The sequence below is a fragment of the Amia ocellicauda genome, chromosome 17, assembly GCF_036373705.1.
Source record: "Amia ocellicauda isolate fAmiCal2 chromosome 17, fAmiCal2.hap1, whole genome shotgun sequence".
Taxonomy (NCBI): domain Eukaryota; kingdom Metazoa; phylum Chordata; class Actinopteri; order Amiiformes; family Amiidae; genus Amia; species Amia ocellicauda.
The window spans coordinates 6,960,291-6,984,334 of NC_089866.1; the positions used below are offsets into that span (position 1 = coordinate 6,960,291).

The 24,044-nt window shown below is 40.2% G+C and overlaps 1 protein-coding gene across 1 annotated transcript in view; it reads right to left on the minus strand.

The window, feature by feature from the left end:
* The window catches only part of abat (4-aminobutyrate aminotransferase), a 40,597-nt gene extending 17,796 nt beyond the window's left edge, over window positions 1-22,801 (minus strand). Inside the window, exons 1-4 of the mRNA XM_066690057.1 lie at window positions 22,563-22,801; window positions 5,451-5,591; window positions 642-739; window positions 30-59 (exon numbers count right to left, since the gene is read on the minus strand). Of these exons, the coding sequence (XP_066546154.1) occupies window positions 30-59; window positions 642-739; window positions 5,451-5,520 (198 nt within the window). The 5' untranslated portion in view covers window positions 5,521-5,591; window positions 22,563-22,801. The remainder of the gene's footprint in view (window positions 1-29; window positions 60-641; window positions 740-5,450; window positions 5,592-22,562) is intronic.
* Between the last annotated feature and the right edge of the window lie 1,243 nt (window positions 22,802-24,044).

Here is a 24,044-nt window from a genome sequence, read left to right on the forward strand (position 1 = left end):
ACCAAATTACTCTTTCCACTGACACTAACCTGGATCTCACCCAGCTGCTTCTTCAGCTCCTGAGGAAAAAATATAAATAATAAAATTAGATCGGACAGCTCTCTTTCACTCTCATGCAATGCAAAGCCTCACAAAAAATCCTGGACCTATTTTTAATGTGAAATAATGTAATAATTAAGTATTAAATCAACATACATCTTTGGTTTCATCTTTTGCTTTGGTCTGTGTGCTGCTTACGTTTTACGTTTTGTTTTTGTATTTTAGATCTGAATGTCCCTCGTATGAAGGTTCACTACTTCACTACAGTAAACAATGAAACATGAGAACCCTTCTCGGAAGACAAACAGCTGCTATGAGGAATACTTCCAATTTGGCCCGGCATCAAAAGATTCACGCTAACAGCCCAGGGAGAGACCCAGCTGAAAAACATCTTCATGAAAATTAGTGCAGCTCAGGGCTTGGAATTAGGGACAGTATTCTGCAGGCACACTCCTATATTGTCTGAAGTCCCGCAGTCAATCATCTATAAATGCTCTCTTTAGGGAATATAGAGCCTTAGTAAATTACCCAAAAATTTAAATAAATCTAAAATGCAATTCTGAGTCTTTTAAATGGAAGTTTGTAGAGAGTTGAGACCTTACTCTAGATTTGGGTCCAGGGACCTCAGTCTTCATAGAGGGCCCATCATACTCAAACTCCACTGAGCTCTTCGTTGCAGTCTTGCTCACACACCTATACCCTGTAGAAACAATGCCATAAACAATTTAAATATGACTGCATTTTTATGAAAACAGAATTAACCCTTTGCTTCCTAATCACATCTCTTAGATTTTAAATATCGGGAGTGTTTGAATGCATTTAAGAGTAAAAGGTATTCCTCCATCTTCAGAGAACCCTGCAGGTTCATGAGTTTTGCATCCTAATGAGTGCATTAGTGCACCGTCTGTGCAGGAGCAACAATTGCTGTAACAACTGTAATGAAAAATGCATTGTAACGAATTTAAAACTGAATTGCACTCGTGCTACTCAAAGTGCAGTCGAGGGAGTGCAGGCCCCAGTTTGAGGGACGACATTTCTGTTCACCACAAAATCTGTCAGATCAAGTGAGATCTGGGGAGGCTGGGCACAATTTATTTCCATCCTCAAGAAGCAACGTGCCAGCAACCATTACAAATTCCTTAAGAAATGTCCCAGATATTGCAGAAATGTGGGGCTGGAGAAGGTTCCTGTCTAGGTCTCGCTTTAGAGACTTGTCTAACCACCAATGCGAGGAGAATAGTCTTGGAGAACTGCAGAACATCTGTCTTTTGTATTATGTCCTTGTATTCTTTCAGTGGCAAAAACATCTGCGCATCTGTAAGGTGTTGTGAAGCAAGGACAATAACTTTGCACAAAATCAATACACATTTACACTGAACACTAACACGCAGCTGCAATAATGTTCTGTAATGGTTGTTTAAGACATTTAGCAAATGATTAAGCTCTCTAAACAGTTTTAATGACAAAGACCAAAAAAGACTGCCAAAAAAAAAACTTTGTTCTTTTCCAGCTAGTTAAACTTTGCACAATGTTTGACACTATAATAAATAACTAAATCAATCAATCATTAAATAAATAAATACTTAACAATGTCACTCCAGAGCAACACAGAAAATACATCTAGTTGTACATCATAGCACATTTTGTATTTCACCAAATGAACAATTTCTTCAGTATGATTACTTCCCATATTGATTGAGCACAGATGAGCAGAATAAACATAAATTAGTTTTGTTGCCAATTAAGCGAGGTAGAGAACAGCGATGAAGCACAAAACTGGAAAGATAAAGAGAAAACGTTTGTGCGTAAAACTGTCTAACTTTTTTTCTTCATCTTGCTTTTCAAGTCCAGACAGGACTCTAGACTTTGGACAGAGGTGAAACCTATTTGTTATGTCAGAATTATAATCCCCAGATCTTGTAGGTAGGGGAGGACAACAAGATTTCATTCTATGAAATAGACCAAAGATCCAGATGGGACAGTAAGTTAACCCTTTAGATTAGGGTGCTTACATTTAATTCAGAGCAGTTCACAATCAAAGTAAATCATGTGAACATTTGTCAAATCAACTTTAATCATATCTACATGGAATTATTGTTTCTACCAGAAAATCTGCATATTTTCCACTGCTTCACCACTGAATAAAATTTAACAGCCAAAATTTCTTAACAGCCAAACAAATTAAGTTCTTAAATACCTAGCATACATACAATAACATTGTGATTCTTGATATATATTGCAGTTAACCAACAAGGTTATATATATATATATATATATATATATATATATATATATATATATATATATACATACAGTGGGGGAAAAAAGTATTTGATCCCCTGCTGATTTTGTACGTTTGCCCACTGACAAAGAAATGATCAGTCTATAATTTTAATGGTAGGTGTATTTTAGCAGTGAGAGACAGAATAACAACAAAAAAATCCAGAAAAACGCATTTCAAAAAAGTTATAAATTGATTTGCATGTTAATGAGGGAAATAAGTATTTGACCCCTTCGACTTAGTACTTGGTGGCAAAACCCTTGTCGGCAATCACAAAGGTCAGACGTTTCTTGTAGTTGGCCACCAGGTTTGCACACATCTCAGGAGGGATTTTGTCCCACTCCTCTTTGCAGATCCTCTCCAAGTCATTAAGGTTTCAAGGCTGACGTTTGGCAACTGGAACCTTCAGCTCCCTGCACAGATTTTCTATGGGATTAAGGTCTGGCGACTGGCTAGGCCACTCCAGGACCTTAATGTGCTTCTTCTTGAGCCACTCCTTTGTTGCCTTGGGCTGTGTGTTTTGGGTCATTGTCATGCTGGAATACCCATCCACGACCCATTTTCAATGCCCTGGCTGAGGGAAGGAGGTTCTCACCCAAGATTTGACAGTACATGGCCCCGTCCATCGTTCCTTTGATGCAGTGCAGTTGTCCTGTCCCCTTAGCAGAAAAACACCCCAAAGCATAATGTTTCCACCACCATGTTTGACGGTGGGGATGGTGTTCTTGGGGTCATTCCTCCTCCTCCAAACACGGCGAGTTGAGTTGATGCCAAAGAGCTCGATTTTGGTCTCATCTGACCACAACACTTTCACCCAGTTCTCCTCTGAATCATTCAGATGTTCATTGGCAAACTTCAGACGGGCCTGTACATGTGCTTTCTTGAGCAGGGGGACCTTGCGGGCGCTGCACGATTTCAGTCCTTCACAGCATAGTGTGTTACCAATTGTTTTCTTGTTGACTATGGTCCCAGCTGCCTTGAGATCATGAACAAGATCCTCCCGTGTAGTTCTGGGCTGATTCCTCACCGTTCTCATGATCATTGAAACTCCACGAGGTGAGATCTTGCATGGAGCCCCAGACCGAGGTAGACTGACAGTTATTTTGTGTTTCTTCCATTTGCGAATAATCGCACCAACTGTTGTCACCTGCTCACCAAGCTGCTTGGCGAAGGTCTTATAGCCCATTCCAGCCTTGTGTAGGTCTACAATCTTGTCCCTGACATCCTTGGACAGCTCTTTGGTCTTGGTCATGGTGGAGAGTTTGGAATCTGATTGATTGATTGCTTCTGTGGACAGGTGTCTTTTATACAGGTAATGAGCTGAGATTAGGAGCACTCCCTTTAAGAGAGTGCTCCTAATCTCAGCTCGTTACCTGTATAAAAGACACCTGGGAGCCAGAAATCTTGCTGATTGATAGGGGATCAAATACTTATTTCCCTCATTAACATGCAAATCAATTTATAACTTTTTTGAAATGCATTTTTCTGGATCTTTTTGTTGTTATTCTGTCTCTCACTGCTAAAATACACCTACCATTAAAATTATAGACTGATCATTTCTTTGTCAGTGGGCAAACGTACAAAATCAGCAGGGGATCAAATACTTTTTTCCCCTCACTGTATATATGGAATGTATCTTAAGGTGATTGGATGATGTTTAACTTCCAATTGCCGAGGTCTGCCTTAAATAATTATAAAGCCATATCTAGATTTTATGCTCTCTCTCTCTCTCTCTCTCTCTCTCTGATCCTAAAATTGGAAGCTGTAGGCATTCAGGGTAATGTAAGTAGATGGATTATGAACTGGTTGATGTATAGGAAACAGAGGGTGTCGATTAGAGGAGTTGCTTCTAACTGGAGTGAGGTTGTTAGTGGAGTTCCACAGGGATCAGAATTAGGTCCTGTGCTTTTTCTAATCTATATTAATGATCTGGACACTGGGATAGTTAGCAAACTTGTCAAAATTGCAGATGATACTAAAATAGGTGGCTCAGCAGATACAATCTGGGAAGCGCAGGTTATTCAAAGGGTAAATATTCAGTTGTGGGCTGACACCTGGCAGATGAAATTCAATGTGGACAAGTGCAAGGTAATACATGCAGGTAACAAAAATGTCCATTATAATTACACTATGGGAGGAATAGAACTAGATGAAGTAACGCATGAGAAAGACCTAGGAGTCTACGTGGACTCCTCACTTTCTCCATCCAAACAATGTGGGGGAGCAATAAAAAAGGCAAACAGGATGTTAGGGTATATTGTCAAAAGTGTAGAATTGAGAACAAGGGCAGTAATGTTCAGACTGTACAATGCGCTAGTTAGAGCTCATCTGGATACTGTGGACAGTTCTGGGCTCCACACTTCAAGAAAGATATCGCTGCTCTAGAGGCAGTTCAGAGGAGAGCAACCAGCCTTCAAGTCTATTTATACTAAAGTAATACAAAAATGACTACAAAAGATTTAGAACTGAGTAGTTTTTCGAGATTTACGATTATACTGTATTTACAGTATAATCGTAAATCTCAAAAAAATACTCACTTCAATCTTTTGTAGTCATTTTTGTATTACTTTAGTATAAATACATGTTCATTTGGATTCATATGTTGTTTTTGTCTGACTTTATGTGAACGAAAAGACACAAATACGCCCGTTTTCTCTTTGGAAATTGTTACATTTCAAAATATCAGTCCTGGTCACAAAAGCAAAGTTTGTGGGGAATAATAGGCATTTTCTATACTTTTGAGGCATAAGCAATTAGGAAATAACACTTACTACCCAGGAACAAAAAAAATAATAATAATTGGTTACACGGTGTTATCATTATTTGTATTATTGATCATTCATCAAACCAGTTTTCCGGATTCCTAATGTTCGTTTTCGAATTTTTGAAACCGACACCTATTATGCATTTTCCCTTCATGCAAAACCTAACTTAATAAATAATGTGCCTGAAGCATGAGGACAAACTCTACCCCACAGTTCACAGAAGCAATGTGTAGTGCAGTAGAGCTTTGAAAAAGCCCTTCTATTGTGATGTATCAACACAAGAGAGATCTCCCTGCTCTATCAGTTCCTTTACATCTGCCATGTCCGTTGTGTAGATGGATGTCAGGGTGTCGGACAGTACTTACGGGGAACCAAGAGCCTGAGGTTGTGCTGCAGGGACAGTGCAAGGCTGCGGTTGAGCAGGGTGGAAGCCATGTTTGTACGTCAAAAAAAACACTGTGGGAGACGGAGGAAGGCCCTGCCCTCTGAGCCTGGCTGCACTTCACCTGCAGGAGACAAAAACAAAAGGCAATTAATTAAGGGACCAAAATTAACACTGTAAAAGAAAAACAAGAAACGTCTTTCACGTTTTAGCATGACTTTCATTTCAAAGATGTAAACAGAGCTCATGTAGCCTGCTATGCTATGATATGCATCTTGTTTCAAAGATGTATAATGCCTAATGCAGCTTCTCCGATTCTGACGCATCCCTGTGTGTTATCATCCTAGTTCACAGATAACCCTAAACCTCCCTAAGACAACCTATTACAAATCAGACTTAATTTAAACCAATAACAGTTCCTGCATACTGAAATGTCAGAATGTATTTTTATGGAGTCTATCATGACATTTCAATACAAGGCCTAAGTAGACCTTTATAAATATGATCAACACTACGCAATCTGTGACAGCCATCTCTCCTCTGCATTTAGAGCAACACAGATAGTCACAAGTGTGAGTCAGCACTATAATTACTCCTATTAACTTAATAACAAGCACAGTCACCAAAGTAATCCACTTTGTTTTAGTGATATAAGCAACTTATAACCATTCAGCTACAGCATGTTGTTTTCCTGTATAATATTTAGCAATGGGAAATATAAAGAAAAGACAGCTTCTCTCTGCCAGTTCCTCCCATCACAAGATAGTAAAAAAAACACCACATACAATGAAACAAAAACAAAACATCTGATATAAATTGCAGAACCGCATTTCTTTCGCTGTGTGTTTGTGTAAACAACGTCACTGTCTCACTGTGCTACGTTACTGTGCTATAGTTCCTGACACCTAGAAGAACAGGGTCTGATAAGAACCAGTTTTCTCCAGCAATTTGGGCTTGATACATCGTACAAACCCCCCTTATATTAAACATTACATATGCCTTAATGTTCCCTGGTTTAGCCATATATGGCTCTTCCTGAGCAGTTGTCAGGCAGAAACCGAACTTGGCTCATCACGGGACAGACATGTGGGCTGTTATCTTTCTCTCCTGTCTGGTCTGCATAAAAGTGCCTGTAGTTTGTAACTTCTCTAAGACTGTTCTTGTTCTTCCATGCAGCTGCTTGTAATAAAAACCTTTTGACTGGCGGTGCATCTCTCTCTGGATTTCTGTGACTCTTCATAAATTAATATAGTTTATTAAAAAAATAAAAATAAATAAGGAGGAACAATTACAGAATAATACCATAAATGTTCAGTAAAAACCTGCACTTTCAGTCCTGTAGTCGGGTCAATCAGGTATTTATTACCCAATGTGGGTCATGGACACTTCCAATTAAAATCAACCACAGCCTTGCCACAGTGGTGACTTTATAATATAGTGCCCCTAAGGCACAACAGACTCCTGTCAAGTAAATTGGACAACACGGCAGACACTGCAGAAGTCTATTAAGACTCGTACAGTGTGTAAAAGAGGAAAATTGTTTTGCAGATTACAACCAATATTTCATCTCCTATGTAGATGTAGAAATCAGATGCACTGGTGTACAGCTTTCTAATCTGATTACCACTGAGAATTTGTACACTGTACACAATAAAAATCATTATGTAAAAAATAAAATTAGTATAGGATTATGGGGCACATACAGTGTGGGAAAAAAAGTACAAAATCAGCAGGGGATCAAATACGTTTGCCCACTGACAAAGAAATGATCAGTCTATAATTGTAATGGTAGGTGTATTTTAACAGTGAGAGACAGAACAACAAAAAAATCCAGAAAAACGCATTTCAAAAAAGTTATACATTGATTTGCATGTTAATGAGGGAAATAAGTATTTGACCCCTTGGTGACAAAACCCTTGTTGGCAATCACAGAGGTCAGACGTTTCTTGTAGTTGGCCACCAGGTTTGCACACATCTCAGGAGGGATTTTGTCCCACTCCTCTTTGCAGATCCTCTCCAAGTCATTAAGGTTTCGAGGCAGACGTTTGACAACTCGAACCTTCAGCTCCCTCCACAGATTTTCTATGGGATTAAGGTCTGGAGACTGGCTAGGCCACTCCAGGACCTTAGTGTGCTTCTTCTTGAGCCACTCCTTTGTTGCCTTGGCTGTGTGTTTTGGGTCATTGTCATGCTGGAATACCCATCCACAACCCATTTTCAATGCCCTGGCTGAGCGAAGGAGGTTCTCACGCAAGATTTGACGGTACATGGCCCCGTCCATCGTCCCTTTGATGCAGTGCAGTTGTCCTGTCCCCTTAGCAGAAAAACACTCCCAAAGCATAATGTTTCCACCTCCATGTTTGACGGTGGGGATGGTGTTCTTGGGGTCATTCCTCCTCCTCCAAACACGGCGAGTTGAGTTGATGCCGTGAGAGCTTGATTTTGGTCTCATCTGACCACAACACTTTCACCCAGTTCTCCTCTGAATCATTCAGATGTTCATTGGCAAACTTCAGACGGGCCTGTACATGTGCTTTCTTGAGCAGGGGGACCTTGCGGGCGCTGCACGATTTCAGTCCTTCATGGCGTAGTGTGTTACTAATTGTTTTCTTGGTGACTATGGTCCCAGCTGCCTTGAGATCATTAACAAGATCCTCCCATGTAGTTCTGGGCTGATTCCTCACCGTTCTCATGATCATTGAAATTCCACGAGGCGAGATCTTGCATGGAGCCCCAGACCGAGGGAGACTGACAGTTATTTTGTGTTTCTTCCATTTGCGAATAATCGCACCAACTGTTGTCACCTTCTCACCAAGCTGCTTGGCGATGGTCTTGTAGCCCATTCCAGCCTTGTGTAGGTCTACAATCTTGTCCCTGACATCCTTGGACAGCTCTTTGGTCTTGGCCATGGTGGAGAGTTTGGAATCTGATTGATTAGGAGAGTGCTCCTAATCTCAGCTCGTTACCTGTATAAAAGACACCTGGGAGCCAGAAATCTTGCTGATTGATAGGGGATCAAATACTTATTTCCCTCATTAACATGCAAATCAATTTATAACTGTTTTGAAATGTGTTTTTCTGGATTTTGTTGCTGTTATTCTGTCTCTCACTGTTAAAATACACCTACCATTAAAATTATAGACTGATCATTTCTTTGTCAGTGGGCAAACATACAAAATCAGCAGGGGATCAAATACTTTTTTCCCTCACTGTACCTAAAATGTTACATTATTTGGTTATTGGCATCTCTCCCTGAAGTTTCCAAATGTGTCATAAAATAATGTGCCCAAACAGCATTACACAATGGATGCACCTGTATAAAACTGTTTTGGCAAGGTGACAGATGTTCTGAGACTGGGTGACTCCCAAAAAACAGCATAAAGAACAGAGGGCAGCAAAAAAAAATATTAAAGGAGTAATTCCACCACAAATGTACTACAATACAAAAATATATCCAGAGAATTTTACAAGTTACATAATGGAGCTCAATTACAATTACAACCTATTGTAATTGAGCTGAGATTAGGAGCTAATCTAACCTAACCTAATCTCAGCCCAATTACAATTACAACCTAACCTGTAAACTGCTGTCAGGAATAGTTCAGCACCACGGATAGTTCCCAGCAGAAAAAAGTAAACAAACCTAAACTTTGAGTCATTATTTTTATTTCTTGGCAGATGCCCTTATCCAGGGCGACTTACAACATAAGTGCAAAAATACAGTGAAGTACAATTTAGTTAAAACAGCTATTCAGAATAAAACATTTTACAAATTCCAATTTACAATTTACACAAGTACAGTACATCCTGGACGGTGAAAGCTAAGTGCTGTCAAGATGTAGGGTCACAGACAAGGGCTACGAGAAAGGGAAACAATCAAGAACGCGAAAAGCATAATAAAAACTGTGAAGTGCTATCTAGCAGGGATAAAAGTACTAATATTACAAGTACTGTCGGAAAAGATGCATCTTGAGTAAGCGCCGGAATGAGGTCAAGGACTCTGCTGTTTTGACTTCGGTGCAGGTCGTTCCACCATTTAGGGGCCAGGGATGAGAAGGAGCGGCTCTGGAGGAAGGAGAGTGGAGAGGAGGCAGAGTTAGCCTTCTGGCACTGGAGGAGCGCAGTGGTCTGTAGGGGATGTATGAAGAGACGAGTGACTGAAGGTAGCTTGGTGCAGTGTGGTCGAGACAGTGGTAGGTGGGTGTCAAAGTCTTGAACTGAATGCATGCCGCTATCGGGAACCAGTGGAGGGAGCGAAGCAGTGGACTAGCATGTGCAAATCGTGGCAAACAGAATATCAGACGAGCTGCAGAGTTCTGGATGAGCTGGAGCGGGCGGGTAGTAGATGCAGGCAGGCCGGCCAGGAGGGAGTTGCAGTAGTCTAGGCAGGAGAGGACCAGTGACTGGAAGAGTAGCTAATTCGAGTAGTCGGTGAGGAAAGGACGGATCCGGCGTATGTTGCTCAGGAAGAATCTACAGGTGTGTGTCAGCGTGGTCAGACATACAGTGAAGGGAAAAAAGTATTTGATCCCCTGCTGATTTTGTACGTTTGCCCACTGACAAAGAAATGATCAGTCTATAATTTTAATGGTAGGTGTATTTTAACAAAAAAATCCAGAAAAACGCATTTCAAAAAAGTAATGTTAATGAGGGAAATAAGTATTTGATCCCCTATCAATCAGCAAGATTTCTGGCTCCCAGGTGTCTTTTATACAGGTAACGAGCTGAGATTAGGAGCACTCTCTTAAAGGGAGTGCTCCTAATCTCAGCTCGTTACCTGTATAAAAGACACCTGTCCACAGAAGCAATCAATCAGATTCCAAACTCTCCACCATGGCCAAGACCAAAGAGCTGTCCAAGGATGTCAGGGACAAGATTGTAGACCTACACAAGGCTGGAATGGGCTACAAGACCATCGCCAAGCAGCTTGGTGAGGAGGTGACAACAGTTGGTGCAATTATTCGCAAATGGAAGAAACACAAAATAACTGTCAGTCTCCCTCAGTCTGGGGCTCCATGCAAGATCTCACCTCGTGGAGTTTCAATGATCATGAGAACGGTGAGGAATCAGCCCAGAACTACACGGGAGGATCTTGTTAATGATCTCAAGGCAGCTGGGACCATAGTCACCAAGAAAACAATTAGTAACACACTACGCCGTGAAGGACTGAAATCCTGCAGCGCCCGCAAGGCCCCCTGCTCAAGAAAGCACATGTACAGGCCCGTCTGAAGTTTGCCAATGAACATCTGAATGATTCAGAGGAGAACTGGGTGAAAGTGTTGTGGTCAGACGAGACCAAAATCAAGCTCTTTGGCATCAACTCAATTCGCTGTGTTTGGAGGAGGAATGACCCCAAGAACACCATCCCCACCGTCAAACATGGAGGTGGAAACATTATGCTTTGGGGGTGTTTTTCTGCTAAGGGGACAGGACAACTGCACCGCACCAAAGGGACGATGGACGGGGCCATGTACCGTCAAATCTTGGGTGAGAACCTCCTTCCCTCAGCCAGGGCATTGAAAATGGGTCGTGGATGGGTACTCCAGCATGACAATGACCCAAAACACACAGCCAAGGCAACAAAGGAGTGGCTCAAGAAGAAGCACATTAAGGTCCTGGAGTGGCCTAGCCAGTCTCCAGACCTTAATCCCATAGAAAATCTGTGGAGGGAGCTGAAGGTTCCAGTTGCCAAACGTCAGCCTCGAAACCTTAATGACTCGGAGAGGATCTGCAAAGAGGAGTGGGACAAAATCCCTCCTGAGATGTGTGCAAACCTGGTGGCCAACTACAAGAAACGTCTGACCTCTGTGATTGCCAACAAGGGTTTTGCCACCAAGTACTAAGTCGAAGGGATCAAATACTTATTTCACTCATTAACATGCAAATCAATGTATAACTTTTTTGAAATGCGTTTTTCTGGATTTTTTTGTTGTTATTCTGTCTCTCACTGTTAAAATACACCTACCATTAAAATTATAGACTGATCATTTCTTTGTCAGTGGGCAAACGTACAAAATCAGCAGGGGATCAAATACTTTTTTTCCTCACTGTACCTAAACATTGTGTTTATTTTAGACAGCAGGTAAACTACACAACACCCAGGTTGTTCCAGGGGTCTTTGCTCCTGGACTATAATTTATAGGAATTAGGAGGTGATGACATGACACACAGTTCACACTGTTCCTGTCAATACTCAGCCCCTGCTACCATTTGGAGGGCAAAATGGTTCAATGTCTAAAAGTTATATAGCTCAGAACCCCCTTGAGTGATAACCTCTATTAACCTTTCCTCTCCCTCGGTTAATGGCCCTTGACTTTCCCCAAATGTGAATCCAAAGCAATAATCCAGCTCCAATTACACAGATTTTCAAAAGCATTACATTACTTCTTGTAGGGATATGTAACAAAAGCAATGTTCTTTGATTTTTAATTTAAATGCATGGTCAGATTAAATAAGAACAGGGAAACTACTCCAACTCACAAAGTGGAACTATTTGCAAATCTTGTTCTTTTCCTACAAACTTGTTTGTTAATGGTTTACTGAACTTCCTGCCTGTAGCAAATATTGCATATTACTTTGAAAGAGGATTTTGTTTTTACATTTTACATCCAATTGCACACAAGTAGTAGCAATACATCTGACAAAATAGAATCATTTGTAATTAAAACTGTAGAACCAGATGAAGGAGTCTTGGAAATCAGTGATCAAGGCTCAGAAAGTTTTATTAACAAGAGGCAGTCTCAGCACAGTCTCAAAGAAGATACAAACTACAGCCATTTTATACAGACCAGACAGGAGAGAAAGATAACAGGCCCACATGTCTGTTCTGTGATGAGTGGAAGATCAGTTTCTGTCTGACAACTGCTCACGAAGAACCATATATGGCTAAACCGGGGAATATTTAGGCATACGTGATGTTAAATATAAGGGGGGGTTGTACAATGTATTTAGCCCAAATTGCTGGTGAAAACTGGTTCTTATCAAACCCTGTTCTTCTTGGTATCAGGGTTGAACTATAGCACAGTACCATAGCACAGTGAGACACCCCTTGTCCACACAGACACACAGGGACATGCAGTGCTTCAAAAACAACTGATAAATTAGATTACAAAAATGGTCAAATGCTACTAATGATTAAAAAATAACCCTTTAAAGAGGGCTTTGGTCCATATAGTGGTCACCCAGTGAGCAAAGGTAATGTGTTTATTTATGTTTTTTTTTTTTGGGGGGGGGGTAAAGGGTTTCATCTAAGTCAGCTGGTGTTGCTTATGTGAAGGCATCATGCAAACATCTGAGCTCAAGCACAGTCCATCGTACACCAGAACAGTGCATCTTTATTAATGTGTGGAAATATCATTGCCGTTTCCCTTCTGCTCCAGGTCCTGGCTCAGTTGCGTAATCTAGATAATTCCTGACACTGTCTTCATAGTATGACTGCATGCAGCCTAACTGGATGAAACTGGTTTTCCAAATAGACCACAGTGTTGCATAAGCTCTGACAAACATGTCTGCTGCCTTACAGGCTTGAGGACTGGATTGGGAAAATAACTGAAAATTCAGTTTTGGGAGACTTGAGCTCTATATAGTCAGTAAGTAAGTTTATCTTACACACTGGTGTTAATAGAAATAAAATTACAGTTTACATCTGCATTTAATGGGATTTTCTCTGCATGAGAGTAGCATCGGATTGTCTATTAATGGTGTTAATTGACATTTCTTTCAAATTGATATTCACAACCAAAATATATTATTTTGCTGTAATATCTACAGAACATTGTAGGGGCAAAGCGAGTCTTTTCATTAAAAAAAATAGAATGGTACATCAACAAATAAGGCTGAACTAGGAAATTAAACATTGTAGTGAATTTTCCACACACATTTTGGGGGTTTGTGTTGAAAATTCTACAACACTCTAAAATATTAATTAAAAAACACCCAAACATGTCAGTTATGAAACCCCATGTAAGCCATGTCTCTTTCTTGCTGCTGGTGTGAAAGAGGCTGCCAGCTAATCATTATTCATCAGGAGTATGCTCTCGTCCACAGCCGCTGAGAAGCATTTAACCATGAACAATGCAACGTTAGTGGAAATTAGAGAACATATAGTCAGATCATAACCATAACACATTTTGCTGCCGATTCCAAACTGGAGATATAAAGACACAACCGCAATGCTTCAAACCTCCTCTGTGGCAGATCTGCAGGTTCAGTTTCATTGACTGTATTTTTCTGCCATTTCTTTCACCTTCAGATTAATTTGCTGTGATGCAAACCATTCACATAATCATAATTCATCTATATAATCAAATGATATCAGTTTCACATTACATCTGTCCCAAATAAAAGGTAATTGTGCACTTGTGACTTGCCATGTTTTCCCTCAGAAAAAGGATCTTATAGAGGGGATGGTGTGAGGCATTTTAGCTGAACCGTTTGCGGATTATCTGGAAATCAGTGCAAACAATCTGTAGCCTATTTAAATGCTAATTGATTTGCCTCACACAACAATCTGAGAAAGTGAAGGAAGGAAAACAAAGCAAAAATGAAAAATATAAACAGGAGGAGAAATTAATACACTGGTAATAAAATCTGATAAAGGCTGGGTGACATGAGAGCAGGGATACATTTGTTCAGCCATGAGTCACATAAAGGACAGTCAGTTAGAGGCTGGCTTCATCATTTTTAATTGTCAGTAGAATTAATTGATTAGGGGGCGGTGCATCTAAGGTGAAGGGAGCAGTAAAGTACTCATTTAAAATAGATGAACTCACTGTTAATCACAAAGTACAAAAAATAAAAAACTTTAATTGACCTTGGTTTAAGTTTTGTTATGTAATAAAGCTTAGGCCTATTTATAAAAAAATAAAAAATCAACTGTGAAAATAATAAAGCTGTCTTTTCAAAATATTAACAGTTGGTTTCACCCAGATAAGCACTGTTGTGGACTTCTCAAAGTTATTTTAGTGAAAGTAGTCCAAGACTAGTGTTAATCTGCATTTGTCAAAGCAGCTGTCAATGTTTTGAGTTCAGAGCATAATTATTATTTACACTACACATTTTATAAAAAGGCATGGAATATATATTTTGCAGACTCAGAATCCATATTTGTTTCTCTGGGAGTAAAGATAAAGGTGCCAGTTGAAGCACATTATGGCTGTATTGCAAGAATGTTGCCTGGAAATGACTCTACATTAAACCCGGATCTCAGCAATACATTGAACACAGATAGAACATAGTTGGGTGCTATAGGAACTTGCATGAGATATGAAAATCAGTGTATACATCTAACCTTTGTAATTGTTTTGATTTTCTTACCTGATTATCTATCTAATAAGATCATCTGTGTGTCATAGAGAAGGAACAGTTCAGCAGTGGCCCTTCAAGTATTTTTACAAGTGTGTTTATTCAAATTTTCTAGCTTTGTTATAATTGCATTTTCCAATTATAGTCTATTCATTTTGAGCATATGAATCTTATGGTTGTATGTGAGCAGTTGAACCATCGTAATTGTACAATTGCCCTACAAATGATTAATACTACTTGACATAATATAGTATCAGAGAGACTGTAATATTAATTTTAGTGACTGATCCACAACCTAAGCCACTATTTATACTCCTTTACAATATAGTTATAAAACAAATGTATCGTGAGGCAATATCATTTTATACTAACTCTGGTAATGCAAAAATAATGAAAATAAAAGTAGAAACTGAATGTTGGATTATATACAAGAAAAATACTCCTTGAAAATTTTGAATTGGCTGCAGTTTCCCATTTCAATATCTTGCACAAAGCAGCACACAGTGTTTCAGCATGGCGCTTTCACACGAATGTGGTAAAGTGATCAAACAAGAGCTCAACAGAAGACAAAGAACTCAAAAGTTGGGTGAATAAGATGAGATCATCCCAATCCCTTCCTTTGCATCATGAAAATATTTCAGTGAAGTCTGAATAGGCTGAACAAGGCCAGTGATGGTCAAAGAAAACTGATGGTCAAAGAACTGAATGCTTTAAAAACTCCATCCGAAACAGCTGACTAGCCTTGTTTGTGCGAGAGGGGATGAAAGGTTAATGGTCTTAAAGGGATATCTCACTAGCATTGTAAGCCTTTAATAGCACAATATTAATGATGAATGACCTGTCTTTTCCTTTCACTCTGGAAGTAGAACTTCAAGAACCAGGTGGCTTTGATTCTTGTAAAGTATTTTTATTGCTAATATCACTTTGTATTTGATGGCTGGTCATGGTGGTAATTAACAGAACTTGCCATTTTCTAAATGCTGCAAGTAAAGTTTAAGAGCCACTGTGTCCCTGGAGGGAAGAGACTGAGGCTGGCTGAAACTGGCCATTTGTTTCTGCACAATGTCTAGGTTTTCATTTCATAGTGTGTGTTAACATCAGAGCATCAGACTTGAAACACAGATTTAATTTTTGATTCTATATTAAACCTTTTATTTTGCGGACATCAATGATTTTTTTAGGGCAGCTGTAAAGTCATGCCCTCAGTCTCAGGTTTTTAATAATTAATTAATACAACAGAAATATTACTAAAACCAATTTGTCCACATTGGCCTCTTCTCTCTGAAGCTTAATTACCCTATACAGATGTCATCTATTTTTTCTTCCTGGACTGCAGCATTATCCTATATAGCAGATGTGTGAGAGACAAACGTACAGATCCTCAAAGTGCCATGGCATCAGACACATTATAGGAAATCAATATGCCATTTCCTTCATTTTTATGACTCTTCTTAGATTTAAAATGAGCATGCACCTTGTCACACTAATGCAAAGCGAAAGTAGTTGCCTTTAACAATATTACTTCATACTGCAATGCACACAGATTTCACATACACTTATCTTTGGGGCCAAACTGATTGTCAGCATCATTATCATAACTTTGTCCTTTCATTATTTTGAATAATTGAATTTGCATTCCGAGACTAAAGGAACGTTTGTTCCAAATACTCTTTCTATATAATATTATAGATTAAAGTTTAGATCCTGCTAAAAAAGACCAAAATAGCATCACCCCTTCAAAACATCGCCTTCCCCTCCTAACGGTTTTAAAAGTTTTTATGTAAATGAGATTACGTACTTAAATACAGGTTTTCTTTAATGATGTTAAAAAGAGAGACAAATATATCTGAATTACGCAGATGTTTGTGATCATAATTTCCATGCTTTGAAACACCAGACCTAATGCAGCTATAATAGTCCAAACCAGGGATCCTTTGCTTTCAACTTCTCACAGAGGGGGACATTTTTGACAAGATAAATTATGTTTTTCTAAAGAATATCTTCAGAGAGTCACCCTTTATTGTCCACCAATGTGTACGAAGTCCTCTCCCTTTCGTCCCCTCACACACACTTATTTATTTATGTGTTTGTTTTTGACATTCAGGAGGTTTCTGTCCTGGGGGTTAACTTGCTCTCGAAAAAGCGGAGTGCTTCTAATCTGGTTGCTACGGCAACAGAGGAGAGGCAGAGTTAGGGTACACAGAAAGCACTGTGCCGTAAAAGAGCAAAGGAGAATGAGGCTGGGTTTCCATCAGTACACCGACGGGAAAGTACATGTCATTATACAGTTACCAGGGTAACAGATGGAGAAAATCGCAGAGTACTAAACTATAATTATGAAGACTGGCCTGCAGAATTAGCCTTTAGTAATCTCATTTCAGCAGATATCTTTACTTCAGCCGTTTGAAGACTACAGCACCGGGCAGTTGGTTGTGGTGAAGCGTTTTATTTTTGGAGATGGTAGTGTTAGGTTACTCGTTACTGTACTGCCATGACAGAATTTCCTCTCACAGAATTGGCCTAGGATTAAACAAAACACTGGTCTGAAAAAGGTCTGGTAGTCCTTAGAAATACAAGTACTGAAAGAGGACTGTAGCGATGAGCATATACAATAGGAAAGGTGTAATTGTCATTATTCGAAGGGGGCATTTACGGAGAACAATGTTAATACTGTGAGCACAAAAACTGTGCTGCTGAACTCTGATCAAAACAGTCATGAGATGAACTAGAGGCAGTGCGGGGACTGTAATGGAAAATCAAAGCATGGGTTGCGTACGATTTTTTTTTCAGCTGCACTGCATCAGAGTCTTGTGAAGGTCAATCTGGTGATACTCAAATTTCTGTAAACGGTTCCTGACGATCTATTGTTTGTTCTGGGTGCAAATGGCAGAAAAGAGTGCAGAGAGGGCTTGATATGCCACCAGGGATGATGATTGGGACAGGAGATCAGAAATGGCTAAAGATAGTCCATCACTGCAAAACGTTGCTTTCTGTTTTTGAAATCTGGCTTATAAAAATGTAATAAACATGATCCCTTCTGATACAAAAGCACAGAAAAACAACTGTTAAATATCAGCAGAGGAAAGGACTAACACGTCACTGAAGCAATGGGCTTAAAATTCCAGATTGAAGTACATATTGTAAATGGGTTTATGTTTCTGAAGCAAAGGCCTATCATGTGAACATGTTATTCAGAGAAATAATGTTATGTTATGTTATTCAGAGAAAAAGTAGTTATACATAAATTACTCTCCCAAAACAATGCAACTGCGCATGCTGAGATTCAATTGGTTGGAATTGTTCATACAATCTGTAGAACTGGCAAGTGTGGTTTGAGCAAATACAGGTCTTAACAAAACCTAAAATAACAAATTGCTCATCAAAAAGGAATGCCACTTGATTTATTCAATACACACTCTTACATGATTCATTCAGTTTTAATACCCATTATCAAAGAGGAGTCCATAGATTGCTATCTGTCCACAATTGGTAACATTAAAACAGTCGTCTGCATTTAAAAAGTTATTATTATTATTATTATTAATAATAACAAACAGACTTTGATTTATGTATTCATATAAATGCTATAAATTCTAAAATACTCCCTATCAGACAGGACAAATTCCCCTACAGCAAGAGCACTTAATTTAACAAGGCTAACACTAGCAAGAACAAACATTCAATGTCAATGCAAACTGATAAAGATACGACTGGGATTATAATAAACACACAAATACACCAATCAGTGCACCAGGCCTGTGGTCCTACCACTTTTTACATTGCAATTTGCATTATTGAATTACTTCCTGAATACTGCTTTAACAGTGTTTGAAGATCTATTTTATATCACCTCTATAACCAGCATGATCTAGGGTTACATTAGGGCCAAACTATACAAGTAATTTCTTACTCTAATTCCAAGAGGGCAAGGTACACCAAATAAAAAAGGATAAGACATGGATGAGCTTTGTCAGGCTCATCTTACCTTAACTTCACAAGCCTATTTCTGCCGTGTAACAGCAACTTGAAACGAATACAACAAATATGAGCAGTACTGCCCCGTCTCTAAATCAAGACATTCCTGTAGTTCTTTCTACTAGCTTCTGCTGTTATAGAGTGGGTCAATGCATGGACAAGTCTGTCTAACATGGACCGCAGTTAACAATGAGCTCAACGAACGGAAAGTCTAACCTTTCCATATTCCAGCCCACCTTTCCCTATTACAAGAGACAATGTTGGCGGCACTTGTAGCGAATTCTCAAGAGGACACTTCTCCTCATTATCATCGTTCACTTAAACCTGCAGTGGAGAAATTGTATTACCAAAAGTCAGCTGGCTGGGATTCCAGGACATGCAAATTCATTATGCCTCACTAGATCTGACTGACTAGATGCTGCTCCCTCCGTGGGAGATGGGAGGATAGGTTGGCCTTCTCGTATACATCTACTGCTCGCAGTCATCTCGAAAGCAGGGATTCCTTGTGAGGCTAACTAGGGCTGACACTAACCCTCCTGCATCATGCAAGTCTGGGACATTGCCTTTCATTGGCCACCGAGAGACTCTGCAGAAACAACAGGAGTCAGGGAGGCGGACGGATTCGCAGTCCTCTTCCCTCGCGTGTGTCATGTAAATATAGCATTGCATACATCACATCAGATTATCGAGGAATGCTCTACATTGCCTTGACTAGGATGGTGAGGAATGTATGGGTACAATCTCAGTTATAAATCTGCTTAGGCACAGAAACCCCCCACTCAAATGTCAGAAGACAATTCCTGACCTCCTTTTATGCAATCTGTGAGATAATGTAATCCATACCCAGAGGTCTGAAACTTTGTGAAGATCACAGTCAAACGAGAATGGGTCCTGTGCCTGACTGGCCCAACAGCTGACAAAATGACCATCATCGTAAAGTTTCAGATCAATTCAGGGTTCTCTCATTAGTGGCACATGCCATTAATCAATTCATTATCTTCATCAATTGAAATTATGTTTATTCGTGCTTAACTGAAGTATCTATCACTGCAGACTGGTCATATGGGCAGAATAGGTCGTCTGTATACGATTTCTCTGGTAATGTGTACAAACATTTGCTTAGGAAATAAGATGACATTTGTTTCAACTTTACATTTTTGGCGTAGGAATTGGCATTACCTTCACTATTTACATCATGTATTCGTGAGTCTCACAGAAAACTCTTAGAGACGGCAATTGACATTATTTTCAGAAACACTTTAAAAAAGAATGTTCAGGCCAAAATTTAACCTATGAATCTTCTCTCTCTGGCAAATGATCAATTACACAAAACAAGTTGATAACTTTGTAGCAGGATATATTTTTGTTTGTATCACACTTACAAGAACTAGAGCAAAATCTAAAATCAGAGTACAGGCTAATTATTCTTTAGTTGTTTTGCCTAGCTAAGCAAGAGCAGCCATACTGTATGTAAAGGAAACAGCATTGCTCCGTGCCCAGCTCTCAAGCATTTGTTCTTTACAGACAATGACAGATGAACTCACTCTACTGTCACTATACAGATCATCGGTAGTAAATACTGAGAGACATTAATTCTGCGCTGCATCGGGCTACAGACTGCTTTTGACAAAGGTGATGTCACTCACGTGTCACATGAAGTCATAACCAGGGCTATCGGTGTGTCAAGAAAATAAAATGGATGGTTACAATTAAAATGAACACAGACCAATAAAACATTAGCTTATACAACAGAAAAGGAAAAAGCCAGCTGTGTGTTTGTAATAGCAAATGCCTGGACACATCGAAATAAAAGGGTCTGCTGTTCAAACTCAAATGTGTGTCGCTTTAAACAATCAGAGTTCATGACTCTACACAGAGAATACAATTATGGTTTGCGCTATACTGGGCTCTATGAGTCTCTTTTGTCTTAGCCATCACCTGGGGCTGGATGTTTCATGCTTGTCACCATATTTTGACTAAATTTTCATAAGTGTGGCATTAAAATAATATTGAGATGTTTATCTATACTGCTTAGTACAATTTGTACAGAGGCCTGCAGCTCATGGAATCTACTTGCACTTATTTTCTTCCCTAATACGTAACCTGTATTGCAGTCCAGTACTTAAAGTCACAGTGAGCTCAACACCTTGTTATTTGGGTTCAGTTGGGTTAATGCAGTATTTCCTAACTTCCCTGTGCTCATTCTACAGCAGATATACTGCAATATAAATCTTTTGCACTGTAACTCTGTGCAATTTCACACAAACAAGCTACAGTTGTAAAATGTAACAATGGTGAGCTCATACAGATCAGTAATGAAAATCATATGACATTGAGGCCAGCAAAGACTTGAAGAACTGGGAGCTTCACTCACACGCTGTACTTCCCTGCAATGTCCCAGGACATCGAGCAGCAGTGTGGAGTCGTGTTCAGGGCTGAGGTCTGTGGGCTCAATCCCATGTGGGGGACACTGCTGTTGTACCCTTGAGCAAGGTAATAAACCTAGGTTCCTCCAGGAAAAACCCAGCTGTAGGTAATTAGATGTACAAATATTGCAACAATTGTAAGTCACCCTGGATAAGGGTGTCTGTGAAGAAATATAATAATAATTACGCTATAAATAAGGACTCAAAGAGTAACCAAGTCTTTAAGCCTTTGAGTTTTCATATTTTTAATAAGGGATCTATTAAGTCATCTAAATCTTGTACATGTTGACTTTTTTCCCTTTTTCTCAATATTGTTCTCCTAATATTATTTTATGGCCTACTTCTTAGAATTAGGCTGCACCCTATATTTCTTGACATGTAATGACCCAAAACATCCTGGCTGTTGTTGTGGCCTATAATCCGAAAATTGCTAAAGAAATAAAACTTTGCGCTGAACAGACACACACCCAGCGACAGGCTTTAGACACAGTGGGCGTTTTGGCACCTGACAAGAGTACTTGTGAAAAACATACAAACATTGAAACATGCACTGATTTAGATTAGTCAAGCTTTTTTCCTTCTTATGATTTTATTTTGGTTTTTGACCCAGGTTTGCCTTCACGCATGAGCAAAACAAACGTAAGTTCCTGTTAGAAGCTGGAAGAGCTCCTATTGCCACAGTGAGTATACATACAGCGTAAACAAACCAACTGTCAACTGTCTTAATATACATTTAAGTTATTAGCTGGGGTTTTCACATCTTACTTGTCAGAAAATCGGCAATTTCACAGCACCGTGGCCCTTTTTCCCTCTCAAACCTTGCATTGTGAACAAACCTTCGTGTGGACGTGGGGTCATATGTTTAGCTCTCTCTCTCTCTCAGTCTCACACATGTTGGTGTCCGAGTTGCCCCCCGTTTATGCAGGGCAGCTCCATCAAACACGATAAGAGCTCCAGACAGCGATCCGTCGGCTCAGTAAGAAATAAACCGTTAAAGACAATGTATCGGATGGCCGCGGACACGCTGTGCTAACTGTTACTTGTAACAACATCGCAACAAGAAGTAACCGGTTCCGACTAGATCTGGTCGGACGCAGCCTTTGAACAGCCTCGGCGGTCTAGACGCCGCTGCATATGCAACCTATATACCCAGGCAGCTGCCCTTACTGTTTCTGCACACCCGCGCTCCCAAACCGGGGACAAAACGGGATTAAACGGTAATAAACAAACGACACCCCGGTTGACAGCTGCGCCGTGCTGTCCGTCAGCTGGACTAAAGACCAGCACTGATGCATCCCCTCCGTGCGTGTTTTTTCCCCTAATCCACACCGAAGCACAATCGTGAAAAACACCCCCCCCCCGCCCCCCAGCCAATAAAAATGGACACTCACCGGGATGTGATGCTGCTGGGTTGACAGGAGCCGGTCTGGCACAGCGGTCACAGCGTCTCTGCCAGTTAGCGGTGTGAACAGGGCACGGCGGCCGAGCAGGCTGGCTTTAAGCACCGATGGCAGACTGGCCTCTTCCCGGAGAGGGGGCTTCGGCGAGAGCCTTGCGGGTGTCAGCCAATAGGATGCGACAGAGCAGCGGCGTGTGACGGCAGCCGCCTCCTTTACCTTGGCCTGTTCACCGCTTCCACTGCAAACACTGGCGCCCGTCCTGCCAGCGTGGATTTGCAAAACGTTTCAAGTAAACACACACAGACCGGGAAAGGAGCAACTGGGGAAACTTAACAGATGACGCTGCTGCCCTCACTTCTGGGAGTGCATGCCCCCGGACTGCATGAACATGAGGAAAACAGATTTCATCTAATTCTAGCATCATGGTTTAGTTTTGAATAACACTGCCACATAAGTGACACTCACAGGGTATCCACTAAGGCAGGGGTTCTTAATCATACCCGGGGGTGCCAGGTGCTTTTTCTGGGGGTGCGAGACATGGCAGATTTGTTCAGAACAGGGTTTCTTAAATGGGGGCGCCCACCTTGGGGAGTCCAGGGGGTGCAGGTCTGACTATACAACTTTTTTGTTATTTTTGTTTTTAAATAATAAGCCATTCCAAACCACCCACAATTAAATTTTATATTTATATGGCCATGGGAGATAGCTCTGATGTAGGGAAAGGTCCAAGCTACAGGACAGCCAGATCTAGCCCTCTGCAAAAGAGCGAATCACAAGGTGAGGACTATGGCGGTCTATACCCAGAAAATGGAGCCTAATTCACACAGCTCATATGCATCTCAAAGAGAAACTGTTCCACCTTACTTGACACTCTCTCATACAGACTCGGTGTCAGGAAAGATCTGCAAACCTACAGACCATGTGTACTGATCCATTCTTCTGTTAATATCAGAAGCACACACTATTACTTTGTATCAGTGATGAGTACAGGCCGAGTATTTTGTCTAATCTCGGTTTACAATACAGTGCATATTGACTTGTAAAAGGCGCAAGGCAATTCTAAATACTACTCTCAATGAAGATCAGTTTCAACATTCAGACAATTCAACATTTCCCTCCTTTTATATAGTCACCATGCCATGCTTAATGTTCGAAAAAGAAAGTGTATAGCTCCAGTATTAAAACTACTACCACAGGTAGCGTGGTATATCAGTCTGAAATGTGACCCACCTCAATATTAAATGTTGAAGCTGCAATGAAAGAAACTGAAGTGTAACATACCATTGGAAGATTTCCATGATGTGGTACAAGGGTTAACCCAAAGCACAATAAACATACGAGTCAGATGCTTCATCACACACTTTATTCCCCTTGCTGTAAAATATACAACAGAGCCCTGCAATGACAGTGTCAATATCGGCAGAGCTTGAGGTCAGGAATTCAAGCCACTCCATCTTCTCTCCTTTCCAATAG